General features: G+C 50.8%; 1 protein-coding gene and 1 long non-coding RNA gene across 2 annotated transcripts; one reads left to right on the top strand and one right to left on the bottom strand.

Annotated features, from left to right (window-relative positions):
- The first annotated feature begins 1050 nt into the window (after nucleotides 1-1050).
- On the top strand, nucleotides 1051-11235 carry TYSND1 (trypsin like peroxisomal matrix peptidase 1). The gene is made up of 4 exons (XM_055425551.2): nucleotides 1051-2810; nucleotides 4714-4844; nucleotides 6033-6218; nucleotides 8628-11235. The coding sequence occupies exons 1-4, from the start codon at nucleotides 1477-1479 to the stop codon at nucleotides 8843-8845; spliced, it is 1869 nt and encodes a 622-aa protein (XP_055281526.2). The 5' UTR covers nucleotides 1051-1476; the 3' UTR covers nucleotides 8846-11235.
- On the bottom strand, nucleotides 8271-18179 carry LOC148775950 (uncharacterized). The gene is made up of 3 exons (XR_016038733.1): nucleotides 18029-18179; nucleotides 13117-13228; nucleotides 8271-8391 (listed from the first exon to the last, which is right to left on the bottom strand). It is a non-coding gene; the product is annotated as an uncharacterized LOC148775950 (long non-coding RNA).
- Nucleotide 18180: the final 1 nt, after the last annotated feature.

Here is an 18180-nt window from a genome sequence, read left to right as displayed (position 1 = left end):
GTGACTGGAAATATTGAACATTACCCTGTATTGTGTTGCAGATAAAACCAAGCACCATTAATCTATTCAAAAATTGATTAGAAAGGTTATGTAATGTAGTAATTGAATGTTTTTCATTAATGCTGACATATCTACTAAAATAATACATTAAAATTAATGTGTACTTTAGTTGATAGTGTGACAAACAGACCTTCATAAAATGTCTAGCTTGTGGTGTCTGCTTCAGGGATATCCAAAACACAATTGTTCGTATTCCTCTGCCCTCAAGGTGACTTCACTGGAAAAGATCAGGGATGGCAAACTATACCTTGTGGTCGCGATCTGGTCTGCTGCCTGTTGTATGACCTGTGAGAGGAAAAAAAGTGCAATTTTGTGACATGCTACAATTACAAAGAATTCGAACTCTTTGTAATTTGAATTAAATTTTATTGGAACACAGCCATCCCACTCCTTTAGCTTTTACATGCTACAGCAACAGAGCTTAGTATTTGAGACAGACTATATGGCTCACAAACCATGATCTATTTACACTCTGGCCCTTTACAGAAAAAGGAACCCCTAACCTAGATAATGGAAAATCCCATGGATGGAGGAGCCTGGTGGGCTACAGTCCATGGGGTTGCACAGAGTCGGACACAACTGAAGTGACTTAGCAGCAGCAACCTAGATAAATACTATAAACCGTATAAATGTCATTATAGGAAATGTATATACTGCCAACTATAGGGTTGTGTAACTTAAAACTTTGACTTCAGCTACTGTTTATCCTGGCTTCCCTGGTGGCTCAGTGGTAAAGAATCTGCCTGCCAATGCAGGAAATGCGAGAGACCTGGGTGGGGAAGATCCCCTGGAGGAGGAAATGGCAACCCATTCCAGTATTCTTGCCTGGGAAATCCCAAGGAGAGAGGAGCCAGGCGGGCTACAGTCCATGGGTTCACAAAAAGTCGGATGCTACTTAGCAACTAAACAACTGTTTATCATAGTTTTGAAGGCCAGTTTTATTTTGAGCAAATCCAGTTTCCATGAGATTGGTAGTGTGGTCTTTGGCATCAAAAGACCCGAGTTGTAATCTTATGAGCTCTATTATCTCCTAGTGGATTGCTGTACAGTTTACTTACAAAATTTCAAAGTACTGAACGGCTTCTTTGCCCGTCTTATCCCAGGGATCAGAGGTCAGATGTCTCCTACACCTGGGCAGATACTGACAGGACCCGTTAGGGACTGGGCAAGTCTACGCACGGCAGCACATATTTGTATTCCCTTTCCTGCAGCTCAGCGGACAGAGACGAGACTAGGCTCCGAGGGACCAGCACGCCCTTTTCTCCGGGTAAAGGCCACATTCCTGTCACTCTCCCGGGGCTCGTCCTCGATCCTACAGCTCCCGCTTACATTGCGCAGGTGACCTGAACGGCCTAGGGCGGGGAAAGGCGGGGTTAGCCTCAGCAGCCAATCAGGACTCGGCCCCTTGCCCAGCCAATGGGGTTTAGCCAATACGCCCGGACCAGGAAGCCCTGGGACAGTGCTTGCGCCTCTTGCTTCCAGCTTTGGGTGGTGCTACGTGGGGTCAGCGGGATCGGTCGTGGTCCTTGCTCGCTCGCTCGTTCTCCAGGAAGCCCTCGGTGTGCCGTTCCGGAGGCCATGGGGCGGCAGTGGGGGCCCGCCATGAGGGCAGCTGAGCAGGCGGGCTGCGTGGTGAGCGCCTCCCGGGCAGGGCAGCCGGAGGCAGGCTCGTGGAGCTGCAGCGGGGTGATCCTGAACCGTCGCCCGGGCTTGGTGCTGTGCCATGGGGGCATCTTCACCCCCTTCCTGCGGGCCGGCAGCGGGGCGCTGACCGCGGCGAGCGCCGCCTTCCTGCCCGGCGACAGTTGCGGCGACGACCTGCGCCTGCACGTGCAGTGGGGCTCAACCGCCGCGAGTCCGGCAGGCCGCGCGGAGCTGGGTCGCCCCGGGTTGTGCACGCCCCAGTGCGCCGGCCTGGAACCCGGCCCGCCCGCCCGGCCCGGCGGGCGGCCACTGCAGCCCCCGCGCCCCGCCGAGCTTCTGCTGCTGTTGAGCTGCCCAGCCTTCCGGAGCCACTTCGCACACCTCTTCGGCGGCGAGGGGGCGGAACAGTGGCGATTCGCAAACGCCGCACCGGATGATGAGGTGTCGGAGGAGGAGGAGGAAGACCAGCTGAGAGCGCTGGGGTGGTTCGCGCTGCTTCGCGTGCGGCCGGAGACGGAGAAGGAGGCGGAGGAGCGAGGGCCGGTGTTGGCCGTGGCGCCTCTCGGGGACGTGCCCAAGGGCGCACCGCTCCTGGCTTGCGGCTCCCCGTTCGGGGCCTTCTGCCCGGACATCTTTCTCAATACGCTCAGCCGCGGCGTGCTCAGCAACTCGGCCGGCCCGCTGCTGCTCACCGATGCCCGCTGCCTGCCAGGCACGGAGGGCGGAGGCGTGTTCGCGTCGCGGCCCGCGGGGGCGTTGGTGGCGCTGGTGGCTGCACCCCTCTGCTGGAAGGCCCGCGAGTGGGTGGGCCTCACGCTGCTCTGCGCCGCCGCGCCACTGCTCAGCGTCGCCCGAGCCGCCCTCTGCCGACTTCACCCCGACACTGCCGCCCTGGCTGCCTTCCTACCGCCTGAAATGGGTGCCCCGTGGGGCCTGCCCCTCCGATACCGAGACCCCGGGCCCCCATGGGCAGCTGCGGCCGTGCTGGTGGAATGTGGTTCTGTCTGGGGCTCCGGAGTGGCCGTGGCGCCCCGTCTCGTGGTGACCTGCCGGCATGTGGCCCCTCGGGAGACGGCGAGGGTCCTGGTGCGCTCCACCACCCCCAAGTAAGGCCCTCAAGGTTGCCGGCACTCCACTCCCTCACCAGCTGTCAGGTCTAGATCCCAGGCCTCAGGTCATAATCCTGAGAACTACGGAGGCCTTCTGGTCTCAGGCTCATGCCTTGGTGGTACACTGTGTGTAGGGCCCTGGGACCCTTCTCTCATCCTTGGCACTCAGAACCCCAGAGTAGGGAGTTCTGTGCCTCCTGGCAGAGGGTGAATGGGTCTTGGGCAAGATGCCAAGCAACTCTGAAGGTCTGTGTTGGTGTTCAGCATCCCTGGCTCAGCATCATTGAGCTCCCACTCCCAGTCTGAATTCCTTCTGGGCAACTCCTCTGTCTCAGCCTTGCACCCACACACCAGAGTCCCTTGAATGGAGTCTTCCTAACCCTGTTCTCTTTCCCCTGAATGCCTACTGAAGTGCCAGGGGCCCAGGGTGCCACCCTCCTGGAGTAGGAGAGGAGCCTGTTGCTCTTACTTGGTTTATCTCTTAGATCTTAACCAGAACATCCCTTCTGGATCAGAATGACAGATACGGGGTTCCACCTAATTAGAGTATTAGAGTGGGGCCCAGGCAAATAGGTATATTTTGAACAGTTGTGGGGTGGTCTTGGCCGCCAGTTTAAGACTTCAGACAGTCATTTTTCCCCTCTCTGCAAGGAAAGCACTCTTGCTGTCATGTACTTTCACTTGCTCTTGACAGTGGAGTCGGCAGCCTTGGCTTCTTGGCTTGATTTTCTAATACGTGTTCTTTCTGTTTCTTCTGTAATCCCAGGGGCTTTACCTAGGCCAAAGCAAAGCACTATAGCACCTTGGTGTTAATGTTGTTGTTCTCCTGTACATGGTCCAACCCAACTTCTCAGCCCAGATCTTCCCAAACGCCTCTACTGAACTTCCAAGGTTAACCCAGCCTCGCTTTGCCATAGAAGTCCCCTCTGACAATCAACAGGATGGCCATGACTTTATAGGGAAGACTGATACTGAGAATTTTCCTCTGTGTGTGGTCCGCAATTCCTCCCCCCTCCCACTGTCCCCCACCCCAACATACTCTTGGTCCTAGGGAACATACCAGGTCTACTGGAAGCTATTCCTGCAGTGTGTGTAACAGGCAGCCATGCATAATCTTGGGCAATGTGCTTAATCTGTCTAAGCTGCTTTCCCAGGAATTGACATGTGAAGTCTTCTTACTGCCACATAGTAAGAGCTATAGAACTGCTAGCATCTATATAAACACGGACCCAGAGGATGAAATTGTATCATGTCTGTCCCACTAAATGACGAGACTGTTGGTATCAAATGAGGCGGAAAAGGAAGACCCTGGGAAAATCAGCCCTGGCTCCTCCCACTAACTGTGTGCTGCTGCTGCTGCCAGGTCGCTTCAGTTGTGTCCGGCTCTGTGCGACCCCACAGACGCAGCCCACCAGACTCCTCCGTCCATGGGATTTTCCAGGCAAGAGTACTGGATTGGGGTGCCATTGCCTTCTCCCACTAACCGTGTGACTGTGAGATATATTTACTCAACCTCTCTAGGCCTCAAAAGCACCATCTGAAATGGAGATAATACCAGTGTCTAGTTCATGGGGCTGCTCTGAGGACTAAATGAAATGATGTCCATATAACATTAACACCAGGCCTGGCCCACAGTGCTCCCTGGGTGCTGGGTGTCTGTGATCATGACAATGTGCAGGAACCTGTATATAGAGGTACTCTGCACTTGGTAAAGCATGTTTGGAAATCCCACAGAACAGCTAAGTGATGTGCCCAGAGTTGCTTGGGGATAGGTTCCAGGGCTAACACCAAATCTTTTGAGTCCTAAGTTAATGATTTTTACTATTACTCATTATTTTGCTTCCTCCCGGTGCTAAAGGTTGGGAGAGCTAACCTGTCATTTTGTTTCTGTTGTATTCAGGAGTGCCATAATCTGGGGTCGTGTGGTGTTTGCCACCCAGGAGACGTCTCCCTATGACATAGCAGTTGTGAGCCTGGAGGAGGACCTAGATGGTGTCCCTGTACCTGTGCCGGCTGAGCATTTCCACGAAGGTAAAGAACAAAGGGTCCCTTTGGTCAGGAAAGGACCTTGGAAAATCAGTGTTGGGCACATCAAGCCTACAGATCAGGGGCCAGCCCCCCAGGTCAGCTTCCTTCCCCACCCCTGCTGGAATAATAAGTCAAGCTGGCACCTTGTTGCATCCTGGTTACAGTGCTTTGGCTGGAGTTGCTCTTAGAGGCCTCCCTGCTGTGCTCAGCATGCCCATGGTGCTGGGGGGCAGGTGGAATCCCAGCGAAAGGTAAAGCATGTCTTTTTCCTTAGGCCCTGCAGCAGTGTAGTGTGGAGGTGCTGAACCTTGAGGACTCCGTATAACACTGCAGGCTGGTCTGTGAGGCTCCAGTGGCATGATTTGAGTAAAAGGCCTTGTGATGCTGCCACAGAAGTACCAGATGTTTTGGTTTGTGGATGTGATTTGTTATAACGTAACAAGGATTATGAGCTCACTGCATTGGCATCTCTTCTGCCACTTACTAGCCCTGTGTCCTTGGACAGGCAACTTGATATTCTTTGTCTAGGTTTCCACATTTGTAAAATGGGGATAATGCTACTTACTGCTAGGTCTCGTGAGGACTGGGTGAGATATTGCCTGTAAAGCACTTGGTAAAGGAAGGTGGTGGTGCCCATTTTGTAGTCATTGTGAGCGTTTTATTTTCATCAATAGACTTTTTAGTCCCAGGAGTTGGGTGTTAATGCCACAAACATGTATTGAGCCCCTGGCTGGATGCTGCTGCTACTGCTGCTAAGTCACTTCCGTCGTGTCCGACTCTGTGCGACCCCATAGACAGCAGCCCACCAGGCTCCTCCGTCCCTGGGATTCTCCAGGCAAGAACACTGGAGTGGGTTGCCATTTCCTCCCCCAATGCATGAAAGTGAAAAGTGAACGTGAAGTCGCTCAGTCGTGTCTGCTAGATGCTAGGAATCCTAAAAAGTGACTCCCCAGTCCAGAAGGGGAATGAGGGCTGAAGAGAAATGATGGAGCAGATACAGTGGAGGTCCTGACCTCTTTCTGTAGGGGGCTGGGGAAAGTTCTCATGGAGGCAACAGGCATCTGAGCAGAAACTAGAAAGGCAGACAGGGTTTGGAAATTTGGAGAGGACCGGCTGCGGGGCTTGGCGAGTGTGTGAGTTCTGCCAGATGGAGGAGGCTGCCCAGTTTAACCCTCCTTCCTTCCCTGGCAGGTGAGGCTGTCAATGTAGTGGGCTTCGGTGTCTTCGGCCAGGCTTGCGGGCCCTCGGTGACCTCAGGCATCCTGTCGGCTGTGGTGCAGGTGGATGACACACCGGTGATGCTGCAGACCACGTGTGCCGTGCATGGTGGCTCCAGCGGGGGACCTATCTTCTCTGCCTGCTCCGGGGACCTCCTGGGTAACCAGCTCCTCGGCTCTCTCCCAGCCTTCCCCTGGCCAGAGCCTCAGTCCCCCCCGATGAGTGCTCAGTGGCCAGCCCTGGGAGCCACCCTCTGTCTGGAAAGATGATGGGCCTTATGCCCAGGGGTAATTAGTCAAGGTTTTTGGACTGTTGTGCTTCTGAGGTCAGAGAGGATGGATGCTGGGCTTGGAGGGAAGAGATCTGAGTTCTAGTCCTTTCTCTGCCACTAAGGCACTCCACGACCTTGGGTAAGTCACTTAATATCATTTGATCTGTGAAACTCAATAGTTGAATGAGTCATCCAAGGGTCACAAGCTCAAAAGCCCAACCTACCAGTTGGGCAGGTAAAGTGAGTGAGTGAGTGAGTGAATATCTTCAGTGAATGGAAGGCAAAGGACAAACAGGGGGAACAACACTCAACTCTAGCACATTCTTGCCTCGTTACAAAGATATGTGGGCCTAACACTGGCTGACTTTACAGTTTTTCACAAGAAAGTGTGAACTCTTTTTTTTTTTTTAATATTTGTTAAATCTTTCAATTTAAAAATTTTGTTAACTCAAGTTTTTTTTTTAATCTGTTTATCTGTTAAAAAAAAAAGCCAACCACGAGTCCATATGGATACCTCCACCTGCAGTCCAGCACACAGCGTTCATGCAAGCCTTCCCCTTTCCTTATTTCTGACTGCTTTCTCCCTCAGTGAGAAACGGTTCTTTCTGTTGCTAGCTGCAGTAGATACACTTATTTCTTCAACTGTAGTGTACAAAAAAACTAGTACCTTCAGAATTCCTAACCACATCCCTGTGAGAAACAGAGTTACCAACTAGAAGACAATATTTGAGCAAGTACCGTTCATTAGCCTTAAAGTGTCCAGTCAAAAGGCTGTTTTCCAAAGTTTCTTAGATTAGCTCCTTCCCCTTCAGAATGGTTATGCGATTCATTTGAAATACAGTTAGGTACATTCATCCTAGTCTGCATTCCATCTTTGTCCCATATACTGGTTGACCTTCTAAAGGAAGTATGCAGATAAGCAGATACAGAGATAAATATAAATGTGTGTATGCATGAGTCTGTGTGTGTGTATATACGTCTCTTATCTCGGTCTGCTGAGAGGGGCTAGAAGCCAGTGACACTCCAGTTGCAATGAGCATGCTGAGAGTCCAGATCTTGGTTTCTAAGAGTCATTCTCTAATAAAAAGAACCAGGAACTGACTGATTCCAGGGCTGCTTTGTGGTGCTGGAAAGGAAGGAAACTCTAAGAAAAACAAAATGATGAGCATGTCAAATGTTGAAAAACCCAAGAGCTGATGTGAAAGAGCTCCTGTTGGAACAATTTGAGCAACAAAACAAATAGCAGTAGTATTGGATTGCTACCAAAGAAAAGAATGAATACTCATGAGTCTATACTAATATAAGTTAATATTGAATGAATTTCAAAATGGAGACAAGGGATAGCTTTCCCTTATGGAAGAGTTTCTACTAATAAATGTAGGAGAATAAATGAGGCTCAGTAGTTGTAGCACATGGGCCTAGTTACCCCATAGCATAGGGGATCTTCCCCGACCAGGGATCAAACTGGTGTCCCTTGTATTGTAAGCCAAATTTTTAACCACTGGACAACCAGGCATGCCCTATCACCTCAGTCTTAATTGTGAGAAAACATCAGGTCAACCCAAATTGAGGGACATTCTACAGAATAACTGATCTGCACTCTTCAAAGTGTCAAGGCTGTGAAAGATAAAGAGACACTGGAAGTGACTCAGATAGGAGGAGACCTAGGAGACACGATGACTAAATGCCACGTGAGATCCTGGATCAGAAAAAGAGCATTAGTGCAAACCCTGGTCCATCCAAGTGAGTTCTGTACTTTAGTTAATAGCATTTCACCAAGCTTAATTTCTTGGTTTTGATCAATGTGGTGTGGTGACATAAGGAAAAGCTGGGTGCAGGATGTACAGGAACTCTGTACTATTTGGGCAAGACTTCTGTAAGCCTAGAATTGTCTTCAAAAAATTCATACACATGCACTGAGCTGGCCACCCGAAACTTACGTGTGAGTCTGATTCATTTATTCTTTCACTCAACAAGTACATGTTGAGGTCCCGCTGTGCCAGGCACTCTTCCAGGTCCTGGGGAGATTATGAACAAAACAGCAGCGCGGCCCTCATGGAGCTGAAAGATAACAGAAATTGGAGAGAAAAATAACAAAATAAGTGAGACATAGTGTATCAGATACTGATAGTGTTAGGGAGAAAGTAAAGCCAGGAAGGAGGACTGGGGCATGAGGGGCCTGCGTCTGTGACTGTGAGGGGTATTCAGCACCCCCGCCCCCCACCAGCCTAGGTGGGTCTCCCTCATTTTCCTGCGCCTTTGCTCACAGCCTCTTTTCCTCTCTGTCTCCTGAGCAGGCATCGTCGCCAGCAACACCCGGGACAATAACACGGGAGCCACATACCCCCACCTGAACTTCAGCATCCCCATCACGGTGCTCCAGCCGGCCCTGCAGCAGTACAGCCAGAGGGGCGACCCGGGCGGCTTCCGCCAGCTTGACCGCGCCTCCGAGCCAGTGAGGGTGGTGTGGCGGCTGCAGCGGCCCCCCGCAGAGGCCCTGCGGAGCAAGCTCTGAAGCTGTGTCAACCCTCTGCGGGGGCGAGCAGCCCTTTGATGGCGTGGGGAGGGCTGATGCTGGCGGCCTCAGGATCCAGACGGGCCCCACCAGGGCCCAGTTGCCTCCCCTTTACTATCCACCTTGCTCAGCTCTGGAGTCTGGACCAAACTTCTCTTTAGCCTCCAGGGATCTGTTACCAGGCAGCCCGTTTTGGGGTGCTTTCTCTTTCTGCCCCCTGACAGTAAACTCAGCTCTGTTCCTTCCCTTCTGGGGAGCTCAGGACAGCCGTACAACAGCCCTGGTCCTGACAGACAGATCCTGGCTGGAAGACAGGCCCAGTCCTGGTTTTGAGTCTGTCCCCTGTCACCTGATGATTGCTGGCCACCTGGAGCAGCATCTTCCCTGGGGCCTTGGCTCCTCTCTGCCCTTGGTCAGCATGGGGCTGACAGAGCACTGGGGCTTCCTTGGGAAACCTCAGCAGAGGGGCTCTGCTCCAAAGACCAGAGGTGCAAGAAAAAGAGTATCGTCCTGTTCCGTGGACCAGCAGTGGCATCCCTGAAAGCCAGGACTCCCGGCTTTTCATATGTTAGGTGCCCTGACCTCTGGGGCACTCAGACACAGTGCCTTAGTTTTCCAGCCCATGAAATGGGCCTCAGGGATCTGGGGTGGAGTTGAGGGGTGGAATGTGTCTTGCTGGGCTGTCTGGTTGGGGTTCAGAAATAAACAGGACCTCCAAGGGATGGGTCCTTATATGGCAGATTCTTTTTTCTTTCTTTGTTTCAAGAGTTGAATGGGGAATAGAAAAGCTCCAGGCACAGAAGTCCATACTTTCTGTCCTGCTGTCTCAGTGGGGTTTGGTCTCACAGGACACTCTTGTGTCAGACTAGTCCTAGTAGCTGGTAACAGTGCCTGTCAGCCCTGGATGGGCTTGCAGGCCTGGGTCAGTAGTGGTCTTGGCCTCGTAGCAGATGTTTACAGGGTGCCTAGATGTGCCAGGCCTGGGGATGGACAGGAGTTGGGGAGTTCAAAGGTGAACAAGGCCACGGTGGCCCCTAGGAGCTAAGACCAACCCCTGGAGTCAGGCAAATGTACTGTGTGCCCAGGGCCTCGTGTGCGCCAGCCATCAAGAAATAATTGTTAAATCATTGACAGGTTGAATGCAGTTTGGGAACAACTGAGGCAGAAGTGAAATGGGGTGGGGCTCTAATCTAAGCAGAGAGAATTGCTCTGAGTACTTTGTTCCAATATCTGTTTGTTGAGTGCCAGCTCTGGGCAACCACAGAATACTCCAGAGACAGTGATTCTCCTCTGTGTGGATTAGGAAAGGGGCCAGAGGGCAAATGTTTTAATAGTTTGAGTGAAAGCCTGTAGTGAATTAACGGGTGGCGAAGGAGGGCTGGGGTCTGACTTGGCTGCGGGTGGGAGGGGAGAGGATTTATTCCAGCATGTGTGGGTGCAAGGAGCTCAGGCTATGCTGGGGAGACGGGTGCGTGCCCGCCCCCACCCTGATTAGTGGAGCAAGCAGGGCCTCTTTGCCCTGTTCAGATGGAAGACTGTGTCCAGGGGCCTCAAGGACAGAGGATCAAGCAAGGATTCATCCAGGTGACTCATGAGTTGAACTCTGAGGGGAGACTAGGTGTTTACCAGACGGGCTGGAAGCAGGGAGGGTGTCCAGATTGAGGGCAGCAGGCACTGGGACAAGGAATTGTGGAACTGCACATATGTCTTGCCATGCTTAGTGGAGAAAAGATTGGAATGGAGGCTAGAGAACCAGTGACAATGGCCCTGGTGAGGGGAAGATGGCCGAGGCAGGCCTGGTGGGCGTGAAGCTCCAGGGTGACACAGGAAGTGGGCTTGACTGGGTGTGGGGCGATGCAGAGGGAGAGAAGTGTCAGCGATGCTGGGTCTCTGGCTAGGATAGTGATGAGCGGCTGGCAGGTTTGGGGACAAGATGTTTCCCTGGGGTGTCTGTGGGACCCCAAGTGGAGAGCAGAGCAGGCTGTTGAGTAAGTCCCATGAGTTAGGATAATGCAGGAAAAGGTCCCTTCTCCCCCAGCTCAGTGGCTAAAGACAATAGAAGTTTGTTTATTGCTCATAGGAAGTCCAAAGTCATGCACCTGACCAGGAAGGTGGTGGGGGGTGGGGTGGCTGTCATGCATTTGGAGTTAAGGAACTCCTTCCCTCATACAGCTATTATCACTGGGCCTGGGACCTCAGACTAGCAGGTCCTCTGTATCCTGCTAGTGGATGGGACAAGAGAGGGTGGAGAAGATATTCTGGCTTCTTTTTTTAAAAAAATTTTTATTTTGAAACAGTTTCAGACTTACAGAAAAGTAGTAAGAATCCTGACACACCCTTCCCCCAGACACCCCTTACCGCCTGTGCCAAACGCCCAGTGATGTTCTCTGTGACAAAAAGACCTCATCTGGGATCATGAGTTGTACCCACTTGCCATGGCTCTCCCCACCTCGACATGGAGCAGCTCCTAAGTCTTTCCTTCAGTTTGATGCCCTTGACCTTCCTGAAGTCATTTTGCAGAACGTGTCTTAGTGTGGGTTTGTCCATACTTCCGCATGCTTAGATTCAGGATGCACCTCTTTGGGATATCACATTAGTGATGTCATTGTCTCCTACTGGGTGTCACATGATCTTTATTTGTCAAACGACAGATGATAATATCGATCCTTTGACTAAGATGATGCCTGCTAGGTTTCTCCACTATAAATTTTCTTTTTTGTTTGTGATTAATAGGTATATGTGTGGAAATATTTGAAGACTATGTAAAAATACTGTTCCCCACCCAGTTTCATCTACTATGCTTATCACCCATTGATGTCCCTTGACTAAATAACTTTAGTGTTTGCCAAATGGTAATCTTTGGTTTTCATTTTTCCTCCTACATTTATTCATTGGCTTTCCCTTCTCTCTGTTTAACTATGTTTTTGTGGAATCATGGATTTGTATTTTAATCAGTGGATTATAATCTATTATTGTCATTATTTTGATGCTCAAATTGTCCCTATTGGCTGGTGGGAACTCCTTCAAACTAACTTCTGTGCTCTTTTGTCCTCTCCTCATCACTTTTTTTTTTTTTTTTAAATTAATTTAGTTGGCTGTGCCAGGTCTTACTTGTGGCATATGAACACTTAGTTGTGGCATGTGGGATCTAGTTCCCTGACCAGGGATTAATCCTCGGCCCCCTGCCGTGGGAGCAAGAAGCCTTAACCATTGGAACACCAAGGAAGTCCCCTCCCTGTCATTCTTTGAGAACTTCCTTCAAAGCATAATGTTCTCGACTTGCCTTGTACCTTCCCTGGGATCAGTCACTTCTCTGGGGTCCTTTCTCATTCGAGAATGGTATTTAGAAACAAATATCTAGGTACTAGGTGTGCTTCTCACTCAGGTGTTGCTGCTCCCAGGCCCTCTCAGTAGACAGAACTTAATATCTGTCTTTATTTCTGCGTCTTTATATTGTAAGCCACGAGTTAACACCGACAGTTGCAGTTTGAAACTACAAGCTCAGTACCACAAGGTTTATTCTAGCTGCCCCCTTTTCACATTGCTACCTCCCTCCTTTCAGTGAGAAACACAGCTCTGTTATCCTCGATATATTAACTTGTTTGTTCCACCCCCTGCATGTAGCCAATCTTCTGACCCCCTCAGGCTGTCCCTGCCACTCTGCTCTGATGCTGCTCTGAAACAGGCCACCATTACTGCTTTGCACAAGTCTGCTTTGTGATTTTTTTGACTTCATTAGTAAAAAGGGAAGAAAGTCACCCTTACTTCTTAACTGCTTCAGCCCAGAAGTGACATTATAATCACTCCTGCTCACATTCCTTCCATGAGAATCTGGCCCCAGCCAGCAGCAAAGTGGTGTGGGGGAGATGGACAACATAGTCCCTGGCTGGCAGATGCTCCTCGGCAGGGCCCTTGTACCATAGAAGGGGAGAACGACCTTTGTGGAGAGCTGGCTGGCTCTGCCAAGCTGGGTCTTGTTTTAGTGCTGTTTCAGGAACAAAGACTCACTCATATTACCAAAATAAAAGTCAGTTTAGTGTTAGAAGCTCCTGCACAGGTGCTGGAAAGCTGCTTGACCTGGGGAAGTGATGACTCAGCATCCCTCTCTGCTTTGTTCCTCTCTTCTGGCCTTCTGGGCACTGAGTCTCTCCTCCCGTGTTAGTAAAGTTTGGTCTTTCTGGCCCTTCTCTCCATGACCTTTTACCTCTGGATTTCCTTGTCACATGCCCCGTTATCAGATTTCCTCAATAAAAGTCCAAGAGAGCAAATACCTGCTTGCGCCCATCATTTTCTCATGCCTTGCTACATCTGGGACTGCTATGGGAGCAGGTGCAGGGAAGAGCCTGGGGCCACCAGTGGCTAAGAGCAGGAACCTGCAGGAGCCTGAGAAAGGACAAGCAGAAGCACAGGAAGTAAGCCAGGGAGGCTAAGACCTCGGTCAGCAGGGCAGACACCAGGATCTGTTTTCCTCTCTCCTTCCTGCCCATACACTGGACAGCATCTCCTGGCCATACCCACAGTCAGGTGTGCCCATGAGTTCCAAATCACAGAAGGGAGGTACACCATTTCCAGGCCCAGCCTTTTCTGTGCCCTTACCCCCACCCGCTGGGAGTGGAGACATTCCTTAAAAGACACCTTGGCAGCCATTTGGTGAAGACAGCCCCTTTAGCTGGTCCCTGGATGATGGTGTGGAGTGGGCAGCCTCATTAACCAGTCCACTGGCCTGGTACTGAAGCCCAGGCAAGTAATGCACTTCATTAGACTGGGGGGTCTGCCTGTCACAGCAGTAGAACCTAGCTTCATGAATATAGCCTCCCCTTCCTAGCTGTGAGCACTCTGCCAAACCACATTTCGAGGGAGAAAAGAAACTGGAGGATTCCCCCAGTCGTTTGAGGGTTGTGAATTTCACTAAAACTGACCAGGCTCTTCAGATAAATTAAGAGTTAAACTTAAAAAGATAAAGTTCCTCAAGTGGGAATACCGCTTCTGTTTCTCTGGGCCCTTGAGTTGATCCCAGTACCATGGAACTCAGCAGACACCTGTGGCTGTCAAGGTATGTATGCCTTCAGGCCTTGTTGAGAGCCAGCCGTGCGTCCTCCTCTTAGGTTCTGAAATATTAGACAACCTGCCTGATGTTCCTACGAATTTTTTTTTCCCCAAGGTTCCTATTTTTCATTTTTTTTCTAATTATTTTGGCAGTGCTATGCAACATGCTGGATCTCAGTTCCCCGATCAGGGATTGAATCCATGTCCCTGGCATTGGGAGCTCACACTCTTAACCACTGGGCTGCCAGGGAAGTCCCCCTACTAATCATTAAGGTTCCATAGAACTACCAACGTTAGGGCATCTGAACTGTATCTCCCTGGTCCCTCTGGCACCTGGAAATTCAAAGACAAAAGTCCCTTGTTGGGCAAGGAGCCGCGATTTTCAGCGCCAAAGATATGAACACTATTGAGTGGAAGACAGGAGTGATGTGGGGACAAGAAGGTTCCCCTGGACCCCCTCGCCTCTCTTGAGTCAAGGTGTGCCCTGGATGCCAAGAAGGTGCTGAATGACAGTGACATGTTCCCTAGTTTTCCTGGTGTGGGTCAGGTCTCTGGAGATGAGCCATACCAGCTCTGCAAGCCACGCCCCTAACCAAGCATGGGCCACTGTATGCCTCTTGCTCCTGCCTCCCAGCTTCAGGTTTGTGCTGCAGTTTTCATAAGTCCTTTCCCTGTACCCTGCCGACTGGAACCCACTTCACCTGTCCACTTCATCAGTCCAGTCCTTCCACAAAACTCTCCTTGACCTTCCCAAGCCCCAGGGCTGTGTCCCTGCCCTGGGCAGGCTGTGGTGGTTTTCTTCACCTCTCTGTTTCCCACAGTGCCAGGGCATGTGCCCAGTGAATTTCTGATGCCTGTGTGACTCACCATTGAGTCTCGCCTCTGCCTGCTCAGTGACCTCTGGCTCCCTTAGGGATGATGCCCTGATTTTAGGGTCAAGACCCAGCTCCTCTCCTTTACTAACTGTGTGATTTTGCTGATTTATTAGCTTGAGTTTCAGTTTCCTCATCTGTGAAGTGGAGATGAATAAGACTTACCTTGGAGGACCCACGTGTAAAGTAAATTTGAGAAGCTATCCAAAGCACTTAGTTTGTGTTCAACAAATATTAGTTACTATGTTTCTAGGAGTACTGGTAGGGTTGTTTCATCAGATATGAATCATTCTGGTTGTCGGGCTGGATGGAGGCAGGAGTGGGGAGGGACTGCTCATTGAGTATGGGGTTTCTTTTTGGAGTGATGCAAATATCCTGGGCTTCCCTGGTGGCTCAGACAGTAAAGAATCCACCTGCAGCACAGGAGACGTGGGCTTGATCCCTGGTTCAGGAATATACCCTGGAGAAGAATACCCACTCCAGTATTCTTGCCTGGAGAATCCCATGGACAGCTATGGGTCCTTGGGGTTATAAAGAGTCAGACACGAGTGAGCAACTAACATTTTGGGCTTCCCTCATAGCTCAGTAGGTAAAGAATCTGCCTGTAATGCAGAAGACCCGGCTTTGATTCCTGGGTTTGGAAGATCCCCTGGAGAAGGAAATGGCAACCCACTCCAGTATTCCTGCCTGGAGAACTCCATGGACAGAGGAACCTGGCAGGCCACAGTCCATGGGGTCGCCAAGAGTCAGACATGACTTAGCAACTAAACGATGGAATGTCCTGGAGTTAGATAATGGTGAGAGTTGCATAGCCTTCACCCCATTGTTTTACATTTTAAAAGTGAATTTTATGGTATGTGAATTATATCTGAATTTCAAAAAATCATTTAAGCAGGGACTCCCCTGGTGGTCCAGAGGTTAAGAATTTGCCTTGCAATGCAGGGGACTTGGGTTTGATCCCTGGTTGGGGAACTAAGATCGCACATACCTCAGAGAAACCAAGCCTGTGCGCCACAGCTACTGAGCACGAGTTCCATTGCTAGAGCGTGTGCACCACACAAAAGACCCCGTGCCACAACTAGGCCCCAGTGCAGCCAGATAAATACAATTAAAAAAAAATCACTTAAGCAAACATTAGTGAACTCTGAGGGAACCAAGTGCTGGGGCCAGTGCCAGATGCTGGGGACTCAAACTCCAGCAAAGCCAGGTCTCTGCCCCAAACAGCTAGTCAATGGTGGCTGTTATCCTCAGTGTCAGAGTTTAACCACCCACCCCCCCCCCCACTTTCCTCTAGGTCTTCCCAGGTGGTGCTAGTGGTAAAGAACCTGCCCGCCAATATAGGAGACACAAGAGACACGGGTTTGATCCCCGGGTCAGGAAGATCCCCTGGAGTAGGAAATGGCAATCCACTTCAGTATTCTTGCCTGGAGAATCCCCATGGACAGAGGAGCCTGGCAGGCTACAATCCACTGGGTCAAAAAGAGTTGGGCATGACTGTGTGCATGCCCCCCCCCACACACACACCACTTTCCTCTAGGGATTTCAGGAGGACTACGAGAAAATATAAGCTATTTGAAAATTTACAAAGCCCAGGACAAATGAAGGCTCACTGCACCCAGAACATCAAAGCCAACTCGGGGCTCTCTGATGCATCCCTGAGAGGCAGCGGTGGGATAGGCGGGGCTTCTGGGCTCTTTGCACCCCACACTCTGGCACGGTTGCTCTTCTGTGGCCTCAGGGCCTGAGAGGGAGGTACAGACACCCATGCCTCAGACTGCATTCTTTACTTCAGCTCACATTCTCACCGGGCAGGGTGCCAGCTGGATGGGAGGGGATGTGAGGATCCAAAGAACCAGCAGCTGCAGCCTGAGGTGTGTGGGCTAATAATGAGCATGGGATGCTCATGGGAGGATGCCAGCTCCTTCTCCAGCTTGAGATGATTCCGGGGACCAGCATCTTCCAGATGGAATTGCTCACAACACTCCCTATCCAGGGGTATTGAAAATAAGACCTCTGACCATAGCTTTTGGAAAAGGCACAGAAATGCTTACTTCTAGCATAAACAGTCATGAAAACCAAGGCAATAAACGACACTATTCAAAAGAGCACCAGGCTGGGAGAGAAGAAGCTGCCAATGCTCTGCGTCATAGCCTTGGGCAACCTAATTTTCTTATATCAAAGAGCTGCAATAAATGGCTGCTCTGTACTCAGCGCTGCTGCGTGCCAGGCAACACACTAACACTCTTCACACAAAGGTTCTCACTGAACCTTTTCTTTATTTTTTTTCCATCAACTATTTTCTACAATGCTTCGTGTAAGTGCTAATATTTGCATTAAATAGATGAAGATGGCTTTGCCGTTTTGCTAAGTCGTGTCTGACTCTTGGTGACCCCATGGACTGTGGCCGGCCGGGCTCCTCTGTCTGTGGGATTCTCCGGGCAGGAACACTGGAATGGGTTGCCATTTCCTTCTCCAGAAAATGGCTTATCTGTCACCAAATTGGCTCGATCCTACCTCCAGTTTGCATCAGTATATTTCTTGACAGATCTGAGTCCAACTGCTTTCTTCTTCCCCCTGGACTCTCCTCCTACCTAGTTCCCCCAGTTTCAGGCAGCCCTCTATTCCCCCATCTTTTCACCCTCCAGCATAACTCAGACCTCACTTTTCTGCTTAAAATCTAGCAGTAGGACTTCCCTGGTGGTCCAGTGGTTAGGACGCCACACTTCCACTGCAGGGACATGGGTTTGATCCCTGGTTAGGGAACTAACATCCCTCATGCTGTGGCCAAAAATAAAGCAAAACCAAAACAATACCCCCCCCAAAAAAAAACAACCAAACAACAAACCCAACAAACAAACCAACCCAGCAGTGGCTCCCCATTGCCCTGGACAGTCTTCACCAGGGCCTGGAGGCTTGTGCCATCCTGCCATGCTGGGCTGCTCTGTCCCCAACTTCCCCTGCAATGCCCCCATTGTCAGTTCTTCATCCTGCCTCGGTCTTTGCACACCTAGAGTACACTTGCCTCCTCTCTGCCCAGGGCTAACTTATCCTTGGAGAGAGGCCTTGGCACCCTTCTTTTGCCCCCAATCTTTCTTACTGCAATTAGTGATATATATATATATATACTTTTTTTTTTTTTTTGCAGTTTAGTATCTTTCCCCAGACTGTCAACCTCGAGGAAAGCAGAAACCATATCTGTCTTGTTCTACATTTTACAACCCCCCGCGCGCCTAGCACAATACCAGACATGGATTAGGTGCTCAACTTGTTAGCTAAGCGAGGGCAGAAGGCCGGTGATTCGCGCCGCACCCGCGTCGGAGCCCGCGCTCCAGGGAACGGCGACTGGTCCGGAAGGGGAGTTGGGCCGGCGCAGCGCGGGCGGCCTCGGCCGCAGGGGTCAAGGGCACACGGTTGGGG

Source organism: Moschus berezovskii, chromosome 12 (genome assembly GCF_049115385.1).
Source record: "Moschus berezovskii isolate FMDL1 chromosome 12, NW_MosBer_1.0, whole genome shotgun sequence".
In the NCBI taxonomy this organism is placed as follows: domain Eukaryota; kingdom Metazoa; phylum Chordata; class Mammalia; order Artiodactyla; family Moschidae; genus Moschus; species Moschus berezovskii.
Note: the sequence above shows the minus strand (reverse complement) of the source record. Positions and strands in the feature narration are given on the sequence as shown.

Excerpts from the sequence above, each read along its gene's own strand:
- TYSND1 (XM_055425551.2), top strand. The coding sequence starts at position 1,477 with ATGGGGTTTAGCCAATACGCCCGGACCAGGAAGCCCTGGGACAGTGCT. Across the intron at positions 2,811-4,713 it reads GTGCGCTCCACCACCCCCAA|GAGTGCCATAATCTGGGGTC; the intron begins GTAAGGCCCTCA and ends TGTTGTATTCAG. Across the intron at positions 6,219-8,627 it reads CTGCTCCGGGGACCTCCTGG|GCATCGTCGCCAGCAACACC; the intron begins GTAACCAGCTCC and ends TCTCCTGAGCAG.